Raw genomic sequence first — 20,452 nt, forward strand, 5'->3', positions numbered from 1 at the left:
TGAGACACCAAGGACATTCGCACTGGGTTTTGATCCTACTTCATGTTCTGGCTTTGTGGGAGAACTGGGCTGAACAGAAATCCCAACAACAAATGCCACACAACATGTGGTGACTGCATCCACACAAAGCCTGACAGAACTTAGGAAGTAATCCTAGACAGAAAAGAATAGAGTTAAGCATGGCTTATTGATAGCAACATTTTCTCAGGTGGGCTTTGCTTGCTAGAGGCAAACACTCTTGTTTAAGAAAGGCTTCCTGACTCAGAATTAGGTGCAACACCTTGCAGTTCTTTAAAGAGGTCCTGCCACAAAACACTTAAAAGATGTTGATGAAAAGGTGACCACATGATTTCTGTTGGTTTCAGGGACCTTGAAATGCCATAGAGTTGTGGAAATAAACATGGCTTCAGCCAGTACCTCAGCCCTGAACATGGAATCTCAGAAAGCTAAGGTATGGGCTGCATCAAGCTGTCAAAGCCACGCCTTTAATCCTACCAACATTGCTTAGCAAATTAAAAACTCATGTGGTCAGAAAAAGAGAGATATATACAGTAAAAATAGATTCAAAGAAAAAACCCTCTAAATGTTTTACTTTGTGTTTAAAAATATGTGTAGACTTGGGGAAAAAAGGAAAAAAGAGAGTAGTTGGGTGTGGTGATATACACCTTTAATCCCAATGCTTGGGAGGCAAAGGCAGACAGATATCTATGAATTCAAGGTGTGGTGGTACACACATTTAATCCCAGTACTTGGAAGGCAGAGGTAGGAAGATTTCTGTGAGTTCTAAGACAGCCTGGTCTATGGAGAGAGTTCCAGGACAGCCAAAGATACATAGAGAATCTGTCTTATAAAGCCAAAAATTAAAAGTAAAAATAAAAGAAGGAGAGGTTAAAATACAGCCACATAAAGATTAAAAATACTCAGAGGGTCTAGATACTGTATGTTATCTTTGAATTTAAAAATGATGAAGAAGAAGCAACAGCTGTTAAAAGATATTTATTTATAAATGCTGCTGTATTAATCCATGATAGATATTTTGAAAATACTGCAACTTCAAAATTGAAGTCAAAAGGTATGTTACTTTGGAGCAGAGGTTTTGCTTTTGATTCCACAGAAAGTTTGAGGCTATGAATGTATTCTGAGTTAAGAAACGTCAGGGGTGATCAAGGAAGACCACCTGAGAAATTTCTGGTAGGAACAGATGGCACAGATGTCTGAGTTCTACATCTAGAACACATTCAAGACTGCTGCCTCAGATGATCAAGCCTCAGAGGATACTCCAGTCAAGACTTGATCATAATTCTAAATTTTCTTTAGGTACCCATAATATTATGAGCATGCCCAAGAAGCAGGAAGTAGCCTGGAAAATTACTCCCATATTCCCCAAAATGGACTATGGATATTTTCCTTTGTTTGGAATGTTGATTACAAGTTGTTATGGCTAATGGTAAGGAGAAAAGCTAAACAAAGGATAAAAGATTCAGAGTTCCTTTTTTTTTTAATAAATGAGGGGGAAGTGATGTGGCACGATGGTCTGTGTTCCGTCAATTATATTTTAAATAATCGCTGATTGGCCAGTAGCCAGGCAGGAAGTATAGGCAGGACAACCAGACAGAAATGGGGCAGGTTAATGAAGACAGGAGAATTCTGGGAAGAAGGAAGCCCATTCCTCTGCAGTTGTGACCAGACCACAGAAGAAGCAAGATGTGACTGCCTTGCTGAAAAAGGTACTGAGAAAGTCGCTAACATAGACAAAAATAATGGGATAATATGTTATAAGCATTAATAAGAAGCCTGAGCTAATGGGTCAATCAGTTTATAACTAATGTAGACTTCTGTGTGATTTCTTTGGTACTTAATGACTGCAGGAACCAAGCAGGATGGAAACCTTAACAACAATACGGGACTGGTTTGATCCCCGTGCAAACTATTTAATGGTTCACCCTCTGTACACAGCTCCCCTTCACATTTACTTGTCGATTCTATTTCCAGATCACCTTTACCTTTTTAAGAGACTGTCTTCCCTAGTACAATGTGTTCTTTAGGATCTTGGATAATGAATGAATAGCACTTGCTACATCTAACACACTAGAACATGACTGAATCTATGAAAAGTCTGTGTAAGGCATTCATGCTGAATGCCCCAAGAAAACCTACGACACATGTAAGATGTTTTGTAATGGGAGACAAGATGGAACAACCTCAGTGTGGGTTAGTTACTTCACAGTCCTGATTTTCATGGATGTTTTGGTTAAACACATTAAAAACAATTTCGCTTTGAAGGAAATAAAAACTAAGAACAAAGACATCCAGGTCACCTTGTTTATAGAGAACATCTTACCCTCCTTCATCCTTTGTACTGTCATATTCCAGTTCATTACTCTAATTACCCAAATCTTTGGAATTGTGTCTGACACAATTCAGACACAGGAAAGCATCTTCATCTTCCTTAGTGTCTATGAGTGGAGAGCTGCCACCTTCACAGGCACAGTGAGGGCAGAGAAGCATTTGCTCCTTCCTTCAGAACACCAGTTCCTCCAGGCTCCAACGGCAACCTTCTAAAATGCTTTGAAAAAGGCCTTAGTGTCTGCCTGAGTTATCAAGTGATGGAATTAGATATTAACACTCTAAATCATATTCCAATTGTCAGAAAAAGAGGCCATATCAGGGTATATGGCAAAACATACATATTATTATAGAGATATTTAAAAAAATAGTTTCTTCACACCCAAACCAGGCCATTCAATCACTTCAGGAATCATGTAAGTATGTCAGTTTTGAAAATCTTATTCAGGAAATTATGAGAGAATATCAATATGTAATAATAAGTAAATGTAACTCACCAATCTCAAAACTCCCATTGATAAATCCAGCTACAGATGCGGGGATATTGAATTGCCTCTCTATTTGTGTGAGCATGGAAATCAAATACATTCCTGATAGTGCTTTGGCTAAATATGCCATTGTTAATGCCAACAGAAACATCTAGGAAGAAAAACGTTCAAGAAAAAGTGAGAACTTAGTTTTTAATTATATATCTACCACCTACTTACAAAACAGCCTCTACCATGAGGTTTGTTTCCAAATTAAACAGTCCTTGAACATGGAAGAAATTTTAAATTACAATCTCCCTTCTACCATAGTCTCCTAACTCTGGAAATGCAGTTAGAATAGTAGGTTAGCAGCGGTGAGTTTTGTATAAAGGTATGTCTTTGCTTTTTTATGAGTGTACCTTATTCATACAGAAAGACATGGAGCTATTCAATGTAAAACACAGTCACTGATGGGTCATCAGCATTATGAGGTTATCTCCAAGACAAGTGCTATCCACTTTAAGGAAGGTAACAAACAGAACACAGAATTTAACCAAAGAATATATCTGCTCAGGTTTTCAGGAATGACTAGACTCTAGATGTCCTTGAATATAGTGATATTTTGTATGTAACACAATAAATAAAGTTTGCCTGAAGATCAGAGTGCAGATTTGGTAGAGGTAAATGATCTCTCTAGTAGCTGGGTGCACTGGTTCTCTGATCTCTCTGCTTTCACCCTCTAGTATCTGACTCAGGAATTTTTTTTTCCATTTCTTTATTGAGAAAAGGAGAAAAAAAAGTTTCCACCTCCTCCCAGCCTCCCATTTCCCTCCCCCTCCTCCCACCCTTCTCCCCCTCCTCCCACCCTTCTCCCCCTCCCCCTACTCCTCTCCCCCTCCCTCTCCAGTCCAAAGAGCAGTCAGGTTTCCCTGCCCTGTGGTAAGTCCTAGGTCCTCCCCTCTCCGTCCATTTCTAGGAAGGTGAACATCCAAACTGGCTAGGCTCCCACAAAGCCAGCACATTATGTAGGTTCAAAACCCCGTGCCATTGTCCTTGGCTTCTCATCAGCCCTCATTGTTCGCCATGCTCAGAGAGTCCAGTTTTATCCCATGCTTTTTCAGTCACAGTCCAGCTGGACTTGGTGAGCTCCCAATAGATCAGCTCCACTGTCTCAGTGGGTGGGTGCACCCCTCGTGGTCCCGACTTCTAAACACTATCCTGAGTGAGGTAACCCAGACCCAAAAAGATGAATATGGGATGTACTCACTCATAATTGGTTTCTAGCCATAAACAAGGGTCACGGAGTCTACAACTGGTGATCCCAAAGAAGCTAAGTAAGAAGGTGAACCAAAGGAAAAACATATAGTTGTCTTCTTGGCTATGGGAAGTAGACAAAATGGCCGGGGAGAAAATTGAGGAATTTTATTATTAAGAACAATAAGGGTTTATGCTACATCTGGTGACCAACTTTTTGGGTAAGAATTAGGAGAAAGCTGCTTGGCCATGGTTTTGAACCACCGGCATAGGCTGCAGCTACACACAGCCAGAGTCACCACCTCACCAACTAGGTTTTCCTTTCTTCTCTCCTGGTAGACTTTTCTGGACCCCCTTCCTCTGACCACTGTTGAACCTGCTCAGGCTCCTACTGTTCTATGCAACAGCAGTTAGCCTCACCCCTCACCATCATCTGAACTGTCATTGGTGGCAGGTTTGTTGAGATAATTGGGATTCCTTAAAGGAAAAATTAGTTAAAAGAGATAGCTATTTCCCACGTTAAAAGGTGGGAAACACTATTACGATAGGAAAGTTAGGTCTCATTATGAGCATGCAATGCATGATTTAAAACTGGAAAAATTGGATGAAGGGAGGAGATCGGACCTCAGTGTCAGTCTGATGTTTCAGAGAGACAAATGCAGTTTACGATTACATTAGAGGATGCAATTGAGGCTTGTAGACAGGGCACTCAGGAACACAGTACAGTGTGACGATTTGGTAGAGCTAAAGGTTCTCTCTAGTAGATAGTTGCACTACTTATCTGATCTCTCAGCTTTCACCCCTTAATAGATATCTGACTCTGGACTTTTATTATTAAGAACTATTAGAATTTGTGCTGTCCTTGGCTGGTTCAACAATTTGTCCTCCTTATGTTCTTGAGAAAAACAAGCTACAATCTCACTCCTGGAGGCAATAATGCAGCAAAGTGATCTGTTTTATTTTTCTTACTGGGGCAATATGCTTGCCCTATAACCCTCTAACACAGTAGTCTAAGTGGTGTTCATGGCATATAAACCCAGGGCAGAATATTTTGGGGGTCACTCAGGTTTAGGATAAAATGTGTCTCTCCTGATAAGACTCCTCACTACTTTCCTGTTACTAATGAACTTATTTTGAATGATGTAGTGAATGAGCTTTCAGTTTCCCTTAACTTATATCCCAGCAGTAGATTGTTGGTAATGTCATTATCCCAGCTTCTGGAATTTCTGGAATCTCATCTGAAATAATAGGTAAACCATCCTGGATTAGGTTAGCATTTACTGCTTGGTTAACTTGGATTAACCTAAGCAGAATTTACATAAAAATAAATGAAATGGTAAGAAGGAACACTGAGTTCAATATATTTTAACAGGGTTCTAGAAGTTTGTCTAACACTAAACGGAATTTGCAGAGCTATGCCCTCTTCCCACTACAAATCTTTCAGGGAATGCAATTGATAATTGATCATTTCACATGAGTTTCATATTTCCGGGCCTATACATGATTAAAGATCATAGAGGCCTTCAGTTTCCCTGTCCTGGGACACTTTTCTTAATCATTGCTTTCTAAACTTAAGAAGCAGAAACTCCACTCTGGCACTGTAGACTGTTTGACCACCCTAACATTCTAGACAGTTCTAAAGTCAGAGAAGTCTAAGAGAAGTTTAAGCAATCATCTCTAAATTTTGACTTATAAACTTATGGTTTTAACATTTTCCCATAATCTGCACACCAGTATCTGTTGTTATTAAACTCTGAAGTAACTGTGGTAGCTTGATTAGGAATGGCCTCATAAACTCATAGATTTGAATGCCTGGCCACCAAGTAGTGGCATTAGGACCTCTGGCCTTATAGGAGGAAGTGTCAATAAGGGTGGCTCTGAAGATTCAGAAGCTGCAGGTGGGCACAGTACCACTCTATTCCTGTTGCCTGTTGATCTGGGTGAAGAACTTTTGGATCCTTTTCGAGAACCGTATCTTCCTTGGGCTCCCATGTTTCCCACCATCTTGGTTATGGACTAAACCTCAGAAGTTGTAAACAAGTCCCAAATAAATGTTTTCCTTTATAGGAGTTGCAGTGGATATAGTGTTCCTTCATTGCAATAGAAACCCTGAGACAGTAATCAAAGATGAAATGTTTATGTTACCTGATGATATTTCACAATAAATGCTACTAATGTTAGCAACTGATAATCAGAATACCCATCATTACCCTTAGCTTTGAAGATGGAGATATGACTCAGCAGGTAAGACCACTGGCTGCTCTTTCTGAGGACCTGGGTTCAGTTCTTAGCACCCACATTGTGTTTTAAAACTACCTATATCTTTAGTTCCAGGGAATTTAGCACCTTCTTCTGGCCTCCAACGATACAAGACACACAAGTGGTACACCAACATACATGGGGGCAAAAGAGTCATATACATAAAAAACATAAATTGAAAGTAATTTAAATATTTAACAGTGGAGAGGGAGGTATAGGTCAGGGACAGAGGAATTGCCCATTGTGTTGAGGATCTTGGTCTAATTCCCCATACTACTTGAATAGGATGGCACTGAATGGCGAGCACTCACACACATACAGAGACAGACACAGAGAGGAATACACATACAAACAAGTCTCAGAATGATGGTTTTGTCTTAAAATGTAGGACTACCACTCTCCTTTTCAGATGAAGTACAGACACGTTGCACCAATTGTCCAAAGAGACACATCTAGTAGACATCTTTCAAAGGTTAAGATCCAGGGGCCCTGGGCTCTTCAGAATGTGAGAACTGAAGGATAACTTGAGGGGTTGGGTTTCAATAATTCACGCATCACTGCGGGTAAAAAACACTTCCCAGGGCTGAGTCTGAGGCCTCCTCTCTTTTACATTAGTGTATGGAGTCTACTACAGGAGAATAAGGTAAATGAGCTTGTGATTGGATGACTTAGAAGGCAGAAGCTTAGAGAGGAGCATGGGAGGGGCCCTGCAAAGACTAGGGCAGTGCTCAGATTCCCTGGATTAATACATGTTCACATTTGGTGATGACACAAAGATGCCTTTGGAACTGTGAGAAGGACAAGTATCGCAAAACTACTGAAAACCACCCAAACAGTGAACAAAATGGATATTTTCTCTTACAGAATGATTGCAACATTGTCAAAACTCATAGAATATATTCATCTGACTAGATCATGAGTTCATCTTGCATATTAATAAACACAGCACTTCTACTCAAGAACTGTTCCTAGCTGTGACCCCTGATCTTCTGTCAAAAACCCCTGAGAACTGAGCACTGGCTGGACATCTGACTTCAGATCAAATTCCAGCACAGTATAATACACATATAAAACATTTTAAGCCTCACGCTCCTTTAAGACCCCCTAAAGCAGTGATTCTTAACCTTCCTACTGATGTACACTTTAATACAGTTACTCATGTTCTATTGGACCCAACCATGAAATTATTTTTATTTGTTACTTCATAGCTTTTAATTTTCCTACTGTTATTAATTGTGAAATAAATAGCAGTGCTTTCCAATGATCCTAGGTGACTCCTGTGAAAGGGACTTCAACCCTTAAGGGGTCTCAAATCAAAGGTTGAAAATCTGTACTCTAAGTTAGTCTGAAAAATCTTTCTAGCTAAATAATCCTAGTTAGACAACCATAATAATAAAGTCAGTTTCTTTAAGACAATACATAGTTTTTATGTTGGAAAACTTTGTATAAACTGAGCAATGTTACAAGGATTTTCAGTGCTTGCTTTAAAAGATTGTCATGCATATATACATGCACATATATCTAAATAATTCATACCTTCATTTTTGAAAAGCATGTCACCCAATGGGTTGCAAACCTTTTCCCAGGTTCTCCCATGTTCTTCTGATGGTTTCCAGATGTTTATGTCTTAAATGTCTTACTGTTTCCTTTTCAAAAAAAAGCAAACAATTGTTAATTAAATTGTTTACTGAGCTATAATGAATGATTCCTAAAATGAAAAATAAAAGCTTTCATAGGTCTCTTATTCATGATTGCGATTGTTGTGATAAAATACCAAGACAAAATCAACTTAAGTGAAAAGGTTTTATTTTAATTTACAATGATTTAATGACAGTTCATCACTGTTGAAAATCAGGGTAGAAACTCATGGCATCACCCTGAATACAGGTGCAGTTGTAGAGGTCATGGAGAAACACTGTTTCCTGTTTTGTTCCTCATGGCTTGCACTGCCTGCTTTCTTAGAAAACCCAGGACGGCCATCCCAGATATCCACCCACAGTGAGCTGGGCCCTCCACCATTAATTTTCAATCAAGAAAAGTCACCACAGAAAAGACCATGACTCTTTGAGACAGTTTTTCAATTAATAGTCCCCCTTCCCAAACATTCCTAGCCTGTGTCAAGTTCATAAAAAATACTTCAGCACAGCTGTGGAGGTGATTCAACTGGTAACATGTTTGATTCCTATGACTGAAGACCTCAGTTTAAATAGTTAGCAATCAAGTGAACTTCTGAGAAACTGCATGTAACCCCAACACTGGGAGGACCCAGACAGAAGGATCACTGTAGTGTGCTGATCTGGTACTCTAACCAAATGAACAACAGACAAATTTGTGAAAACACTCCATTTTAAAACCTAAGGTAGAGGAAAACATTAAGTTTTGACTCATCTATATATGGGCACTTGCACACACATTTACATATACATACATATCCATATATACATATTCACTGCATTCACATACATGTACACATAACCACTTGAATAGGATCAATTTAACTCATACCTTGAATATTATAAAATTACCTAGGAAGTTTTTAATTCTGACTGATCTTGAAAATAATGCTATAAGAGAAGTTTTGGTTTGTTATGGAAACTCCTTCAGTCAATTGCCTTCAAGATACCAGCCCAAAAGGGCATGGTCTCTTATACTATAAATGCAGCCATAATTAATTCTCTCTCTCTCTCTCTCTCTCTCTCTCTCTCTCTCTCTCTCTCTCTCTCTCTCTCTGCTGCTGCTGCTGCTGCTGCTGCTGCTGCTGCTGCTGCTGCTGCTGCTGCTGATTCGGTTCCTGTTCACTGCTTGTGCAATGGACTCTGATCTTTGAGTTTACACACTTATTATATTCAACTCTGAGCTAGTGTGTGCCTACTTTATAGTGTCAATCTACATTGGTTTGTTGAATTCTGCTAAAAAAGCCAATGCAAATTACTTTAATTAGACTTTGATGTTATTATTATTAAAGAATGTCAAAAAGCTTATTAGGCTCTGATGTTAAGCTAATGACAATGTGGTTAAAATAAAACTTTTCAATACTTTAGCAAAGCAAGAGAAACACAGATGGTGCCCGTTGAACTTACTTTGAAGGCTGCTGCCTTTAAGAACTCGAAGATATCTCTTGTGTTTGTTCTCAAACTCTGTCTAACCGAGTTCGCAGAGGCCGCTCTCAAGGGTTCCTTCCTGAGGTCTTTATATTCCAAACTTCTCTGGAGTCTCAATATGATAAAAACGTTTTGAGACACTTTGACTCACAGAAACCTAGGGGGACATAAAATTTAAAAAAAAGAAAATAATATAAATATAAACAACAGATACATCTAAAATTTCAAAGTTTTAAACTGTAGAGATATGAAAATACCAGAAACCCAAAGAGACATCTTGCATGGTTGTATCTGGAATGTACTGCTCTAGAGAAACCTTAACATCAAGCACATTACCCATTCATGTGGTTCTACCAAGCAAAAGAAGTCTGGAACAAGGACAAACCCTTCACAAGCAATCTTGCCAGTTTGTGACTTTGGATGTGTTCTAAAACTGAGAAACAAAATTAGAAATTCAAAATTGCCTTTAGTTCTGCCGTTAGTGGAGCCAGTTTTTAATGTCATCAGTGTTAGTTCCCGAAGGAAACATACCTAGAGAATGAAGAGATGATTGCAGGAATTGGTACCCACATTTGCTTTGGCCTAAGTCTCACCAGGAAGCTTCAAGTTCTCTAAGACACAGTCCTGTGGAACCTTGTGCTTTCCATTTAAAGCAGGAATCAGGCCAAGTCACTGCACAGAGTGTTATCTTTATTTAATATCACATTTTAAATGATTCTCCATTAGTTTCACATCATGCACCCCATCACAATCCCTTACCAGTTTTCCCCTGTCCGCAGTCCCCTCATGACACCCCAAAAGGAATTAAAAATAAGAAAAAGAAAAAACTCCACTTTGTGTTATCTATATGCAGTGGAACATGGTCATAATCATAGTGGTCTGCTCCTTATATTGAACTGAGCTGTGCCCCTCTGTTGGAGGAGGGAGGCCACTTGTTGGTTCCCAGCTTCTTGGCTAGCTCAGTCTGAAGAGTATGAGACTCTTAATCTCAAAGTCATGGATTCAAGCCCCACATTGGGTGCCAATTTGTTTGAGGAAGCTGCTTGTTGGTTCTTGGCTGCCCCAAAATAAACACACAGAAACTGTGATATTTATAACATTGCTTAGGCCATTAGTTCTAGATTCTTATTGGCTAACTCTTACATCTTAATTTAACCCATTTCTAGTCATATGTGTTTCTCCTCATAGCTGTGGCTCACTGGGTAAAGTTCTTTCCAGCTCCAGTGGGGCTACATGGTGTGTATCTCACTCTGCTTTCTTTCTCACAGCATTCCATTTAGTTTTTCCCACCTAACTCTGTTCTACTCTATTAGGCCAAGCTAGTTTCCTTATTGACTAACCAATAAAAGCAACACATAGTCAGAAGGACCTCCCAAACCATCCCTCTAATCCTCTGACAGAATCCATCAATTGTGTGAAACTGCTCTTCAACATCTCCATCACACTTTTTAAGAGTTCTCTTTGGGGCTCCCTGTCTAGGCTGTTACTTTTGGGAGGTGCAGTTTGGGGGCTACAGATTGTCACAGAAGCCTTCCATGTCTTTCCCTCTCAACTGTGCATCTGCAGTCATCAATATCATAAAACAAACTCTCATTGCTCTTCAGTCAATGAGAACGCAGATCATGGGGCCTCCACCTGGTATCTGGCTACAACATAAACCATGAACATGACCCCTAGTCTCAGTAAGCTCACAGATCAATACAATGCTCTTGAAATCTGTCCATTTCATAGACACAAACATGACTTCAGAAGGCAGAGATGGGCACATACATCAATATGGCTTCCATGGTGGCAGCATGGCCTACGGACATCAACATGGATTCCGGCTGCAGCACAATCATGGACATCACCATGACCTATTGTGGCAACACAGACCATGGACATAAATCAGACTCCAGCCCCAGTAGGACCCAGACACAGCTCCCTGCAGCAGTATAGCCCCAGACATCACCATAGCCTTAGGTGGCAGTTCAGGTCTCTCAGATCAGTGTGGTATCTGGAGGCAGAATGGCCCACAGACAACTATGTGGAATGAAGATGCAGTACAGACCAAGGACATATTCCTGACCCTTGTTGGAAGCATGTACAAAAGACATCACACAAGCCCCATCAACAGGCAACTGGGTATCATGTAGGAGTCATGAACTGTTGTAATAGGAGTGGTGGGGCTGCATCCCCAGCACCCTGGCTGCCTGGCTAGCTTATGCCCTGAAATAACAACACACAAATTGTATTCATTTAAACACTGCTTGGCCCATTATATCTATCCTCTTCTCAGCTAACTCTTGCACCTGGACTAGCCCATTTCTAATAATCTGTGTAGCATCAGTCTTACTGGAAAAGATTCTAGCCTATGTCCATCCTGGGTCGGAGCTTCATAGCGTGTGCCTCAGAGAGCAGAGCTCTCACGTCCACCTGAGAGAGGGGAGCATGGCGTCTCTCTGAGCTCACTTCCTCTTCCTCCCAGCATTCTGTTCTGTTTACTCCTCCCACCTATGTTTTAACCTATAAGGGCCAAGCAGTTTCTTTATTGCTTAACCAATGAAATCAACAGATTGATATATGACACTCCCACATCAATGAACCCTGGATTTTTTAACACACGCACACATATCCACTTTCTTCTTTCGTCAATTTCTGCCTCCCCTCTTCATCACCAGAAAGTATTGTCAAAGCAAACACTAAAACAGCTGGCAGGATGTTTCCACTCGATGGCATTCTTCCACCCTTCTTTTCTGTGAGTCCCCATTGATCTTCACTTAATCCTAAACTGTACTCAGTCTAGACTGAAACATTTCCCATAGTTGCTGCAGTTCCTGATGAAAGCTTGCCTTACTCTGCTCACTACTCACTACTGTTTTTTCTCAGAGAGCAATGCAGTAGAAATTATAATTTTATATGGTCTCAATTATTCTCCTTTTTTATCTGCACAGGCAGAATTTGAGGAACAAAAGTAGATATCTTAATCTTGTGGAAGAAAATAGTTGAACATTTTTTTCTCATATAAAAAAAAGTTTACATCTTTCCATGTACCCCTCATATCTGAAAATACAGCAAAATCCCAGGGTTTCCCCCTAATCCATTTATGTGTGCATTTTCTCATTATCATCCTAAAAAGGAGGAGATAGCTGGAGAGTTTCAGGTGTGAGACATCATTGTGACTTTAATCCCAGATGTATTGACTTGCCTATATGACTTTTTGTCTGTTTATATTGAAACACAGGAATGTTTATGTCTATCATGCAAGGCTGTTATGAAGAATGAACTGCACATCTACCATCAACACCCTCACTCAGGGCTGGAATAAATTAGTCTCCCTGTCAATGGCAGTGAATATTATTCATTCACTCCACAAATTTATTAAGGCTTTACTAAATTCCAAGCATAGTTGTAGGTGTCAGGGATCTGAAGATAAAGAAGATGAAGCTTGTGCTCATTCTCAATAGGTCACAGAAGCTATGGGAGAGACAGATCATAAACTGGTGAACGGTGGCTATTGCCATGATGCAGTCAGTGTCAGAGGGAAAAGAAGATTAATGAGAACCATTCTTATGCCCGTGTCATCTGAGTGCAGCATAATAGCTTAGCTTCTTCTCCTTTGAAATAAGTACAAGTTTGAAGATCTGTTTTCAAACTATCTGCACGTTTGGGACAGACAACTCAGTTTCTCTAACCACAAATAAAAACAGCATCTATTCTCTTCAAAGTGCAGAGAAGAAAACAGAGTTTATAACCAAAACCAAAAGAATTTAATGTGAGAAGACAGTCACAAAGGTGCAAGAAGCATTAAAAAGTCAAACTGGGAAGCAGGTTAAATCAGGAAGTGAAGGAACTGAGATGCACAGGCTGGAGATCTCAAAGTCAGAAAGCCACCACTGGAAACTAGGAAAGCCCTGGCATTTCCCCCTTCCCCAAAATCGCAATGCCACACAAATATTTACCAGTAACACATACTAAGAGTCTGATATACAGGGAATCTTAGTCTTCAGTCTGGAATATAGTTTAAATAGAGCATGGGAGAGAATGGATGTAAAAACACATGAACACTAACCAAAACAATCATAATCCTCACTGCCAAGTTCAATATCTTAACAAATATTTTAAAATTACCACACAAGCAAGGGTCAGCTAATGGTAGTTGTTTGCTGCTGAAGAATAGATTTAAAGTCTACAGTGTTGTTCCAACTGGGTCAGGAGACAGTTCCTTGAGTATTTCCATAGTACTCACTTCCTATACTCACATCACTGAACCACAGTAAACACAAGGCTTGCCATCAAGTCAACTGATTTATTGACTCAAATGCATGGGCTTATCCCTTCTCCATCACTGCAAAAAGAGCCATATTCACTAGGTCTTCACAGAATATGTTGTGTCCACAGGAGATGACCAACTATTTGGAGGCTACTGACAGGAAGAACATTTGCCAACAGAGACAAGCCACCACATTCTGAAATATCTGCTTATTTAGTGCTCAGTGGTATTTTGGACTCCATGTGTGATTATAGGTATGAATAATTTGCATTGGTATAAATCTTGACTTATTGATATAAGTTTAAGGTCAATTTTGTTATATGTATATGTATTTCTGATCTTGATTAATATACTGTGATTGTGTAGCTCATTTAAAATGTAATATATAGTTGAACAAATGCTTTTGTAATATGATAGGGCATCTCTTGGGTATATTCCCAAGAGTGGTATTGCTGGGCCCTGGGGCAGGTTGATCCCGAATATACCCAAGAGATGCCTTATTATATTACAAAAGCATTTGTTCAACTATGTTCATAGCAGCATTATTTCTAATAGCCAGAACCTGGATACAACCTAGATGTCCTTCAATGGAAGAATGGATGAAGAAAGTGTGGAATATATACACATTAGAGTACTACTCAGCGGTAAAAAACAATGACTTCTCGAATATTGCATGCAAATAGATGGAAATAGAAAACACTATCCTGAGTGAGGTGTCCCAGACCCAAATAGATGAACATGGGATGTACTCACTCATAATTGGTTTCTAGCCATAAATAAACGACATTGAGTCTATAATTTGTGATCCTAAAGAAACTAAATAAGAAGGTGAACCCAAAGAAAAACATATGGTTATCCTCCTGGATATGGGAAGTAGACAAGATTGCCGAGCAAAAATTGGGATCTTTGGGGTGGGGTGGGATACGAGTAAAGGGAGATAGGGAGAGAAATGTGAGAAGGGGAGGATGGGGGAACTTGGGGAATTGGGATGGTTGGGATAAAGGAAGGATGGATATGGGAGCATGGAAGCATATATCTTAATTAAAGGACTCAGTTTAGGGTGGGAAAGAGACCTGAACCTAGAGGGGCTCCCAGGTGCCCAAGGGGATGTCCCCAGTTAGTTCCTTGGGCAGCTGAGGATAAGGATCCTGAAATGGCCCTGTCCTATAATCACACTGATGAATATCTTGCATATCACCATAGAACCTTCATCGGGCGATGGATGGAGATAGGGACAGAGACCCATATTGGAGCACCAGAATAAGCTCCCAAGGTCCCAATGAAGAGCAGAAGGTGGGAGAACATGAGCAAGGAAGTCAGGACCGTGAGGGGAGCACCCACCAACTGAGACAGAAGGACTGATCTATTGGGAGCTCACCAAGGCCAGCTGGACTGGAACTGAATAAGCATGGGATAAAACCGGACTCTCTGAACAATGAGGACTGATGAGAAACCAAAGACAATGGCACTGGGGTTTGATCCTATTTCATGTTCTGGCTTTGTGGTTGCCTAGCCAGTTTGGATGCTCACCTTCCTAGACCTAGATGGAGGGGGGAGGACCTTGGACTTTCCACCTGACTGCTCATCTGTCTGGAGAGGGAGGGGAAAAGGAGTGGGGGGAGGTGGAGTGGAGTGGGAGGAAGGGGAGGGAAATGGAAGGATGGGAGGAGGCTGAAATTTTTTTTCCAAGAAAAAATAAATAAAAAAATATATAATCTAAAAAAATGTACTATATAATTAAGAAATATAGGTTGTTAATGGATAATGATTGATAATAATCAAGCTTGTAGTCATGTTAGTTAGATTTTCTAGATATATAGAGATATATTTCAGTTAGATAGGCATTCTTCATATAGTTCAAAGACTACAGAATATAACATTTAAGGTGTTTTTAATAACTTTGATATTTTATGACAATGAGACATGCATGCTCCTGGCAGCACCAGCTACTTCAAGAAGGTGGGCATTGAATGGGCTCCTTATGGAGTTTGATAGCCATTTGGGCAAGAAACTGCTCTTGCCTGGACTGTTGCATAAAATGGACATGAAGAACCTGCACAGAGAGGACTTGCCTAATGGTGAGATGGTCCTTCAGGGTTCCTGCTTCATGACAGAGTCTATGGGACATTCTGCAGGACACAAAAGAAAGTGACTGAACTGTCTTTGGAACTTCCTGCTTCATAGAAATGTCTGCTGGATACTATGGGCCTGAAGGCTGAAGATGGATGCCCCAATGATACAGAAAAACTGTGTGACTGTCCAGGCAGTGAGATATCTATGTCATTTCTAAAGTTTTGGAAGATGCTTACTTCTTGTTTACTTACATAATATGATATCTCTCTGGAGTCTTTGATGGAGTTAAGGAATAGATAGATAGTAATAGTTATAGTTTTCCATTGTTATGATAAAAGATAAAATAGATATAAATATTATTATTGTAAGTCTTGCTTGATAAATGTTTTGCCATATGTAATTTTACTCTCTTAAAGTAAAAGCCTTTCTTTTTTTGTTTAAACAGAAAAAGAGGAAGTGTTGTAGGAGGTTCTCCTGTTTGTGTTTTGCTTTCATTGTTTGAATAAAGAGACTGCCTTGGCCTTCTGATAGGTGGAGTAGAATGAACAGGATACCGGGAAGAAGGACAGACTGGAAGACACCATAATTCTCCTGCCCGAGATAGACACTGGTTAGACTCATGCTGGTAAGCCACAGTCAAGTGGTGATACACATTAATGGAGATAGGTTAATCAAGATGTGAGAGTTAGCCAATAATAGGCTAGAGCTAATGGGCCAGGCAGTAATTTAATTAATACAATTTCTGTGTGGGTATTTTGGGGGTTAAATTAGCTGAGAGGAGGGAAGCAGCCTGCTCCTCCTTACTACACATGTGTGATGTGTGTTTTTCAGTTGAGCGACAGCACATAAGAAAAGTTTCAAAGAGTCTTCGTTCCTGAAGAACTGCTACTACAATGGAAGATGCGGCTCTGGTACCATTTAGATAACACGTAATCCTACCAAAATTGAATATCATGGGAGACTACAGACAATAAATAATACACATCCACCTGAAGTACTCTTCACAGATTTTAAGCATTGTTCCTGAAAACCTGTCACATTATTGTATTCAGTTCTGATAAAATCCTGTGGCATAAATACTGTTATCCCAACTTTATAGTTACAGGATTTAAAATAAAGGGGAATCAAACAACTATTTAAAATCATAGAGGTCATAAGTGATAAAGTTCATTTTTATCCTTGTAGATTTGCCAATTGCAGCCAGTTGCCCCCTTTAGGTGCATTTGTCTCTGTGTAAGACCTATCCCAGAATCTTCTGTCTTCTGAATGAGTTTACAACCCATTTTGTTTTTAAAATCCTGTGTTAATTTCTATACAGCTTCTATAAAAATCATTGGAATATTTTTTTCTAATCAAAAAATGGAAATGGAACTAGAGAATTACTGTTAGGAACACTTGCTCATTGGGTAGAGGACATTGGCCGTCAAATCCCTGAAGCTGAGCAAGGGATGCCAACATACCAAGAAGTGGCAATAACTCTATCAGAAATGTTCATGTGACATTTATGCTAATATATTTTCTTCATCTTTGGTTTTGTGTTTGTGTGTGTATACATGGATGTGCACATGTCTGTGTGTGTGTGTGAGCACATGTACATGTGTGGGTGCATATATATGTGGTGTATGTGCATGCATGCACATGTGTGCGTGTGCATGCATGTTGGGGAGTTCATGCATGTGTGTGTTTTGCACACAAATATGCATGCATGCAAATGCACATACCCATTTATACAGATACACATGTGGAGGTCAAAGAAAAGCCTCAGGCATTGCTCCTCAACTTTTACTTGATTGAGACAGGGATCCTTCTCTTTGCTGCTCCCTTCTGAGTTTCACTGGCCTGTGAGCTTCCCAGGTTTCTTCTGGCTCTGCCTCCCATCTCTTTGTGGGAATGCTAGGATTTCAGATGCTTCCAGCTATACTTGGGTTTTGGGGTCTGAACTCAGATCCTTATGCTTTCATGGCAAGCATACTGCTCTCTAAGCAGTTGCCCCAGCTTCCCATCTTAGAGCTTCTTGTAGCATAGGCTCATGTGCTATATTGTAAAACACATCATCAGAGCTGCTTTTCTTCTGGAAAATATGTTCTCTTGCTAAAGGGTACCCAGCCTCCAGAGCTCCACTGTGGATCACACCAGGAACAAATATCTCTGTCCCTCTCCATTTTGTATATGCCACAGTTTTGAGATTTTTTAATACATTACTAATTTGGGGGGGGGGGCATTTGTACTCAGGTATATCTGGTAATGCTATTCTCTGCTGTCAACTTAATAAGTAGACTCTAATGCATCTGAGTTCATATGATAAATGCATTGTATATCATAATGGCATGATGTGTATGTGAGGACCGTTGATTAATTTTGTGATTCTGGCATTTGTCCATGTATTTAATTACAAAACATTCAGGCATCTGAATCAATAGTCTCATCTCAATGCATCAAGAGCACATATTTGAAGTCCAAAATCCAAATTGTGAGTTCCTTTGAAAGATACCACAAAACAATAACCCACAAGCCCCTAACTGAATTACCTTTAAGACACAAAGTTGAACGTAAAAATTAATTAGTGGGAGGGGGTAAAGGGAGATGGGGAGAGAAAGTGAGAAGGGGAGGATGGGTGGAACTTGGGGAAACGGGATGATTGGGATAAAGGAAGGTTGGATAGGGGAGCAGGGAAGCACATATCCTAATTAAGGGAGCCATCTTAGGGTTGGCAAGAGACTTGGACCTAGAGGGGCTCCCAGGTGCCCAGGGCGATGTCCCCAGTTAGTTCCTGGGGCAGCTGAGGATAGGGAACCTGAAATGACCCTATCCTATAGCCATACTGATGAATATCTTGCATATCACCATAGAACCTTCATCTGGTGATGGATGGAGATAGAGACAGAGACCCACATTGGAACACTGGACCGAGTTCCCAATGTCCCAATGAGGAGCAGAAGGAGGGAGAACATGAGCAAAGAAGTCAGGACCACAAGGGGTTCACCCACTGATGGAGACAGTGGGGCTGATCTATTGGGAGCTCACCAAGTCCAGCTGGACTGTGACTGAAAAAGCTTGGGATAAAACCGGACTCTCTGAATATGGCGGACAATGAGGGCTGCTGAGAAGCCAAGGACAATGGCACTGGGTCTTGATCCTACTTCATGTTCTGGCTTTGTGGGAGCCTAGCCAGTTTGGATGTTCACCTTCCTAGACCAGGATGGAGGGGGGCAGACCTTGGACTTTCCACAGGGCAGGTAACCCTGATTGTTCTTCAGACTGGAGAGGGAGGGGGAGAGGAGTGGGGGGAAGGGGAGAGGAGTGGGAGGAGGGGGAGGGAAATGGGAGGCTAGGAGGAGGCGGAATTTTTTTTTTACTTCAATTAAAAAAATAATAAAAAAAATTAATTAGTGAACTCAGTGCAACTAGCTCTTTTGAAGTGGCTTGGTTTAAGAATGGTTTACAGGACAAAAGAAATTGACAGCATTGGTCCAATTACAATCTCCTTTTATACCATTGAAGCACCAATACTGTAGTAGTCCTTACATGCAGAGGCCTACTAGAGTTCTCCAACACGCATGTTCAAAACTAAAATTCCTGTTCTATTAGAAGGTGCATTTATTCACTATCTAGCAGAATGCTTGGCTTTATACCTGTTTACATAGGACAACTTGGCACAGACAACTTTATGAACAAAGAATTTATATAAAGAGCTCTATGTAAACTGTTTTAGACACCAGTGTTGTTTCATAATTTTTATTTTGATTATTAAAATCTTAGATTAACATTAATTTAATAGCAAAAACATGATAAACTGTTTACATGCCATTTAGACCCATTATACTAAAAATACATTTTTATATTTTTTGAAAAAAATCATCACACTTATTTATTTTGTATGTGCATATGTGTGTGTGTGTGTGCGTGCGTGTGTGTGTGTGTTGAATTTGTGCATAGGTCAGAAGAAATCTCGTAAGAGTCAGTACTCTCCTTCCACCACATGGGTTTTGGGAATGTGATTCAGCTATAGGTCCAAGGCAACAACTAACTTTTTACCCACTGAACCAAAGCCTCCTTAATAGGTTTTCTAGCACTGTCCCAAGACCCAATCTGCTATTGGAGGCTACTAGTTCATTTCCAGACTGCCCTGACATGAAATAATCACACAGAAACTATATTATTTGCAATACTGTTTGGTCAATAGCTTAAGCATATTTCTGGCTCACTCATATATCTTAAATTAATCCATTTCCATCATTTCATATTTTACCATGAGACTTGTGACCTACCAGCAAGGTTCAAGTTAGCAGCTTGTGTCTTTCTCCTCTGATGGCTCCATGGCTTCTCACAACTCTGCCTTTTTTCTCTCAGTATTCAGTTTAGGTTTCCCCACCTAGTTGTACTCTGCCCTATCATAGGCCAAGCCAGATTCTTTATTCATTAACCAATAAAAGCAACACATATGCAGAAGGAATTCACACACCACAAATCCAATATCAGACATTGGGTTTAGGTGATTATTTGTAGTTTATGAATACGAACCTGTGTCTTGGCTTTTTCTTGGCAAGAGGGGGATTCTTGACCATTTACAAAGAATATCATGAGGCTGAGACGTGATTTGTTGGTTAAAAGCACTTGATGTTCTTCCCAAAGCACACTTCTGATGTTTCAGAACTACCTGTAATTCCAGCTAAAGGTATTCAACATTTTTTTTCTAGCCT

At 40.1% G+C, this 20,452-nt stretch overlaps 1 protein-coding gene across 3 annotated transcripts in view; it reads right to left on the reverse strand.

Moving 5' to 3' along the window:
* The window catches only part of LOC121441010 (solute carrier organic anion transporter family member 1A5-like), an 87,385-nt gene extending 67,314 nt beyond the window's left edge, over positions 1–20,071 (reverse strand). For all 3 annotated transcript variants that reach the window (XM_041642151.1, XM_041642145.1, XM_041642153.1), the window contains exons 1-4: positions 20,021–20,071; positions 9,407–9,584; positions 7,863–7,972; positions 2,844–2,985 (exon numbers count right to left, since the gene is read on the reverse strand). In XM_041642151.1, coding sequence (XP_041498085.1) covers positions 2,844–2,985; positions 7,863–7,922 — 202 coding nt within the window. In that variant the 5' untranslated portion in view covers positions 7,923–7,972; positions 9,407–9,584; positions 20,021–20,071. The remainder of the gene's footprint in view (positions 1–2,843; positions 2,986–7,862; positions 7,973–9,406; positions 9,585–20,020) is intronic.
* Between the last annotated feature and the right edge of the window lie 381 nt (positions 20,072–20,452).

Source organism: Microtus oregoni, unplaced genomic scaffold (genome assembly GCF_018167655.1).
Source record: "Microtus oregoni isolate MIOR12 unplaced genomic scaffold, Mior012 000002F_ref0000024, whole genome shotgun sequence".
In the NCBI taxonomy this organism is placed as follows: Eukaryota; Metazoa; Chordata; class Mammalia; order Rodentia; family Cricetidae; genus Microtus; species Microtus oregoni.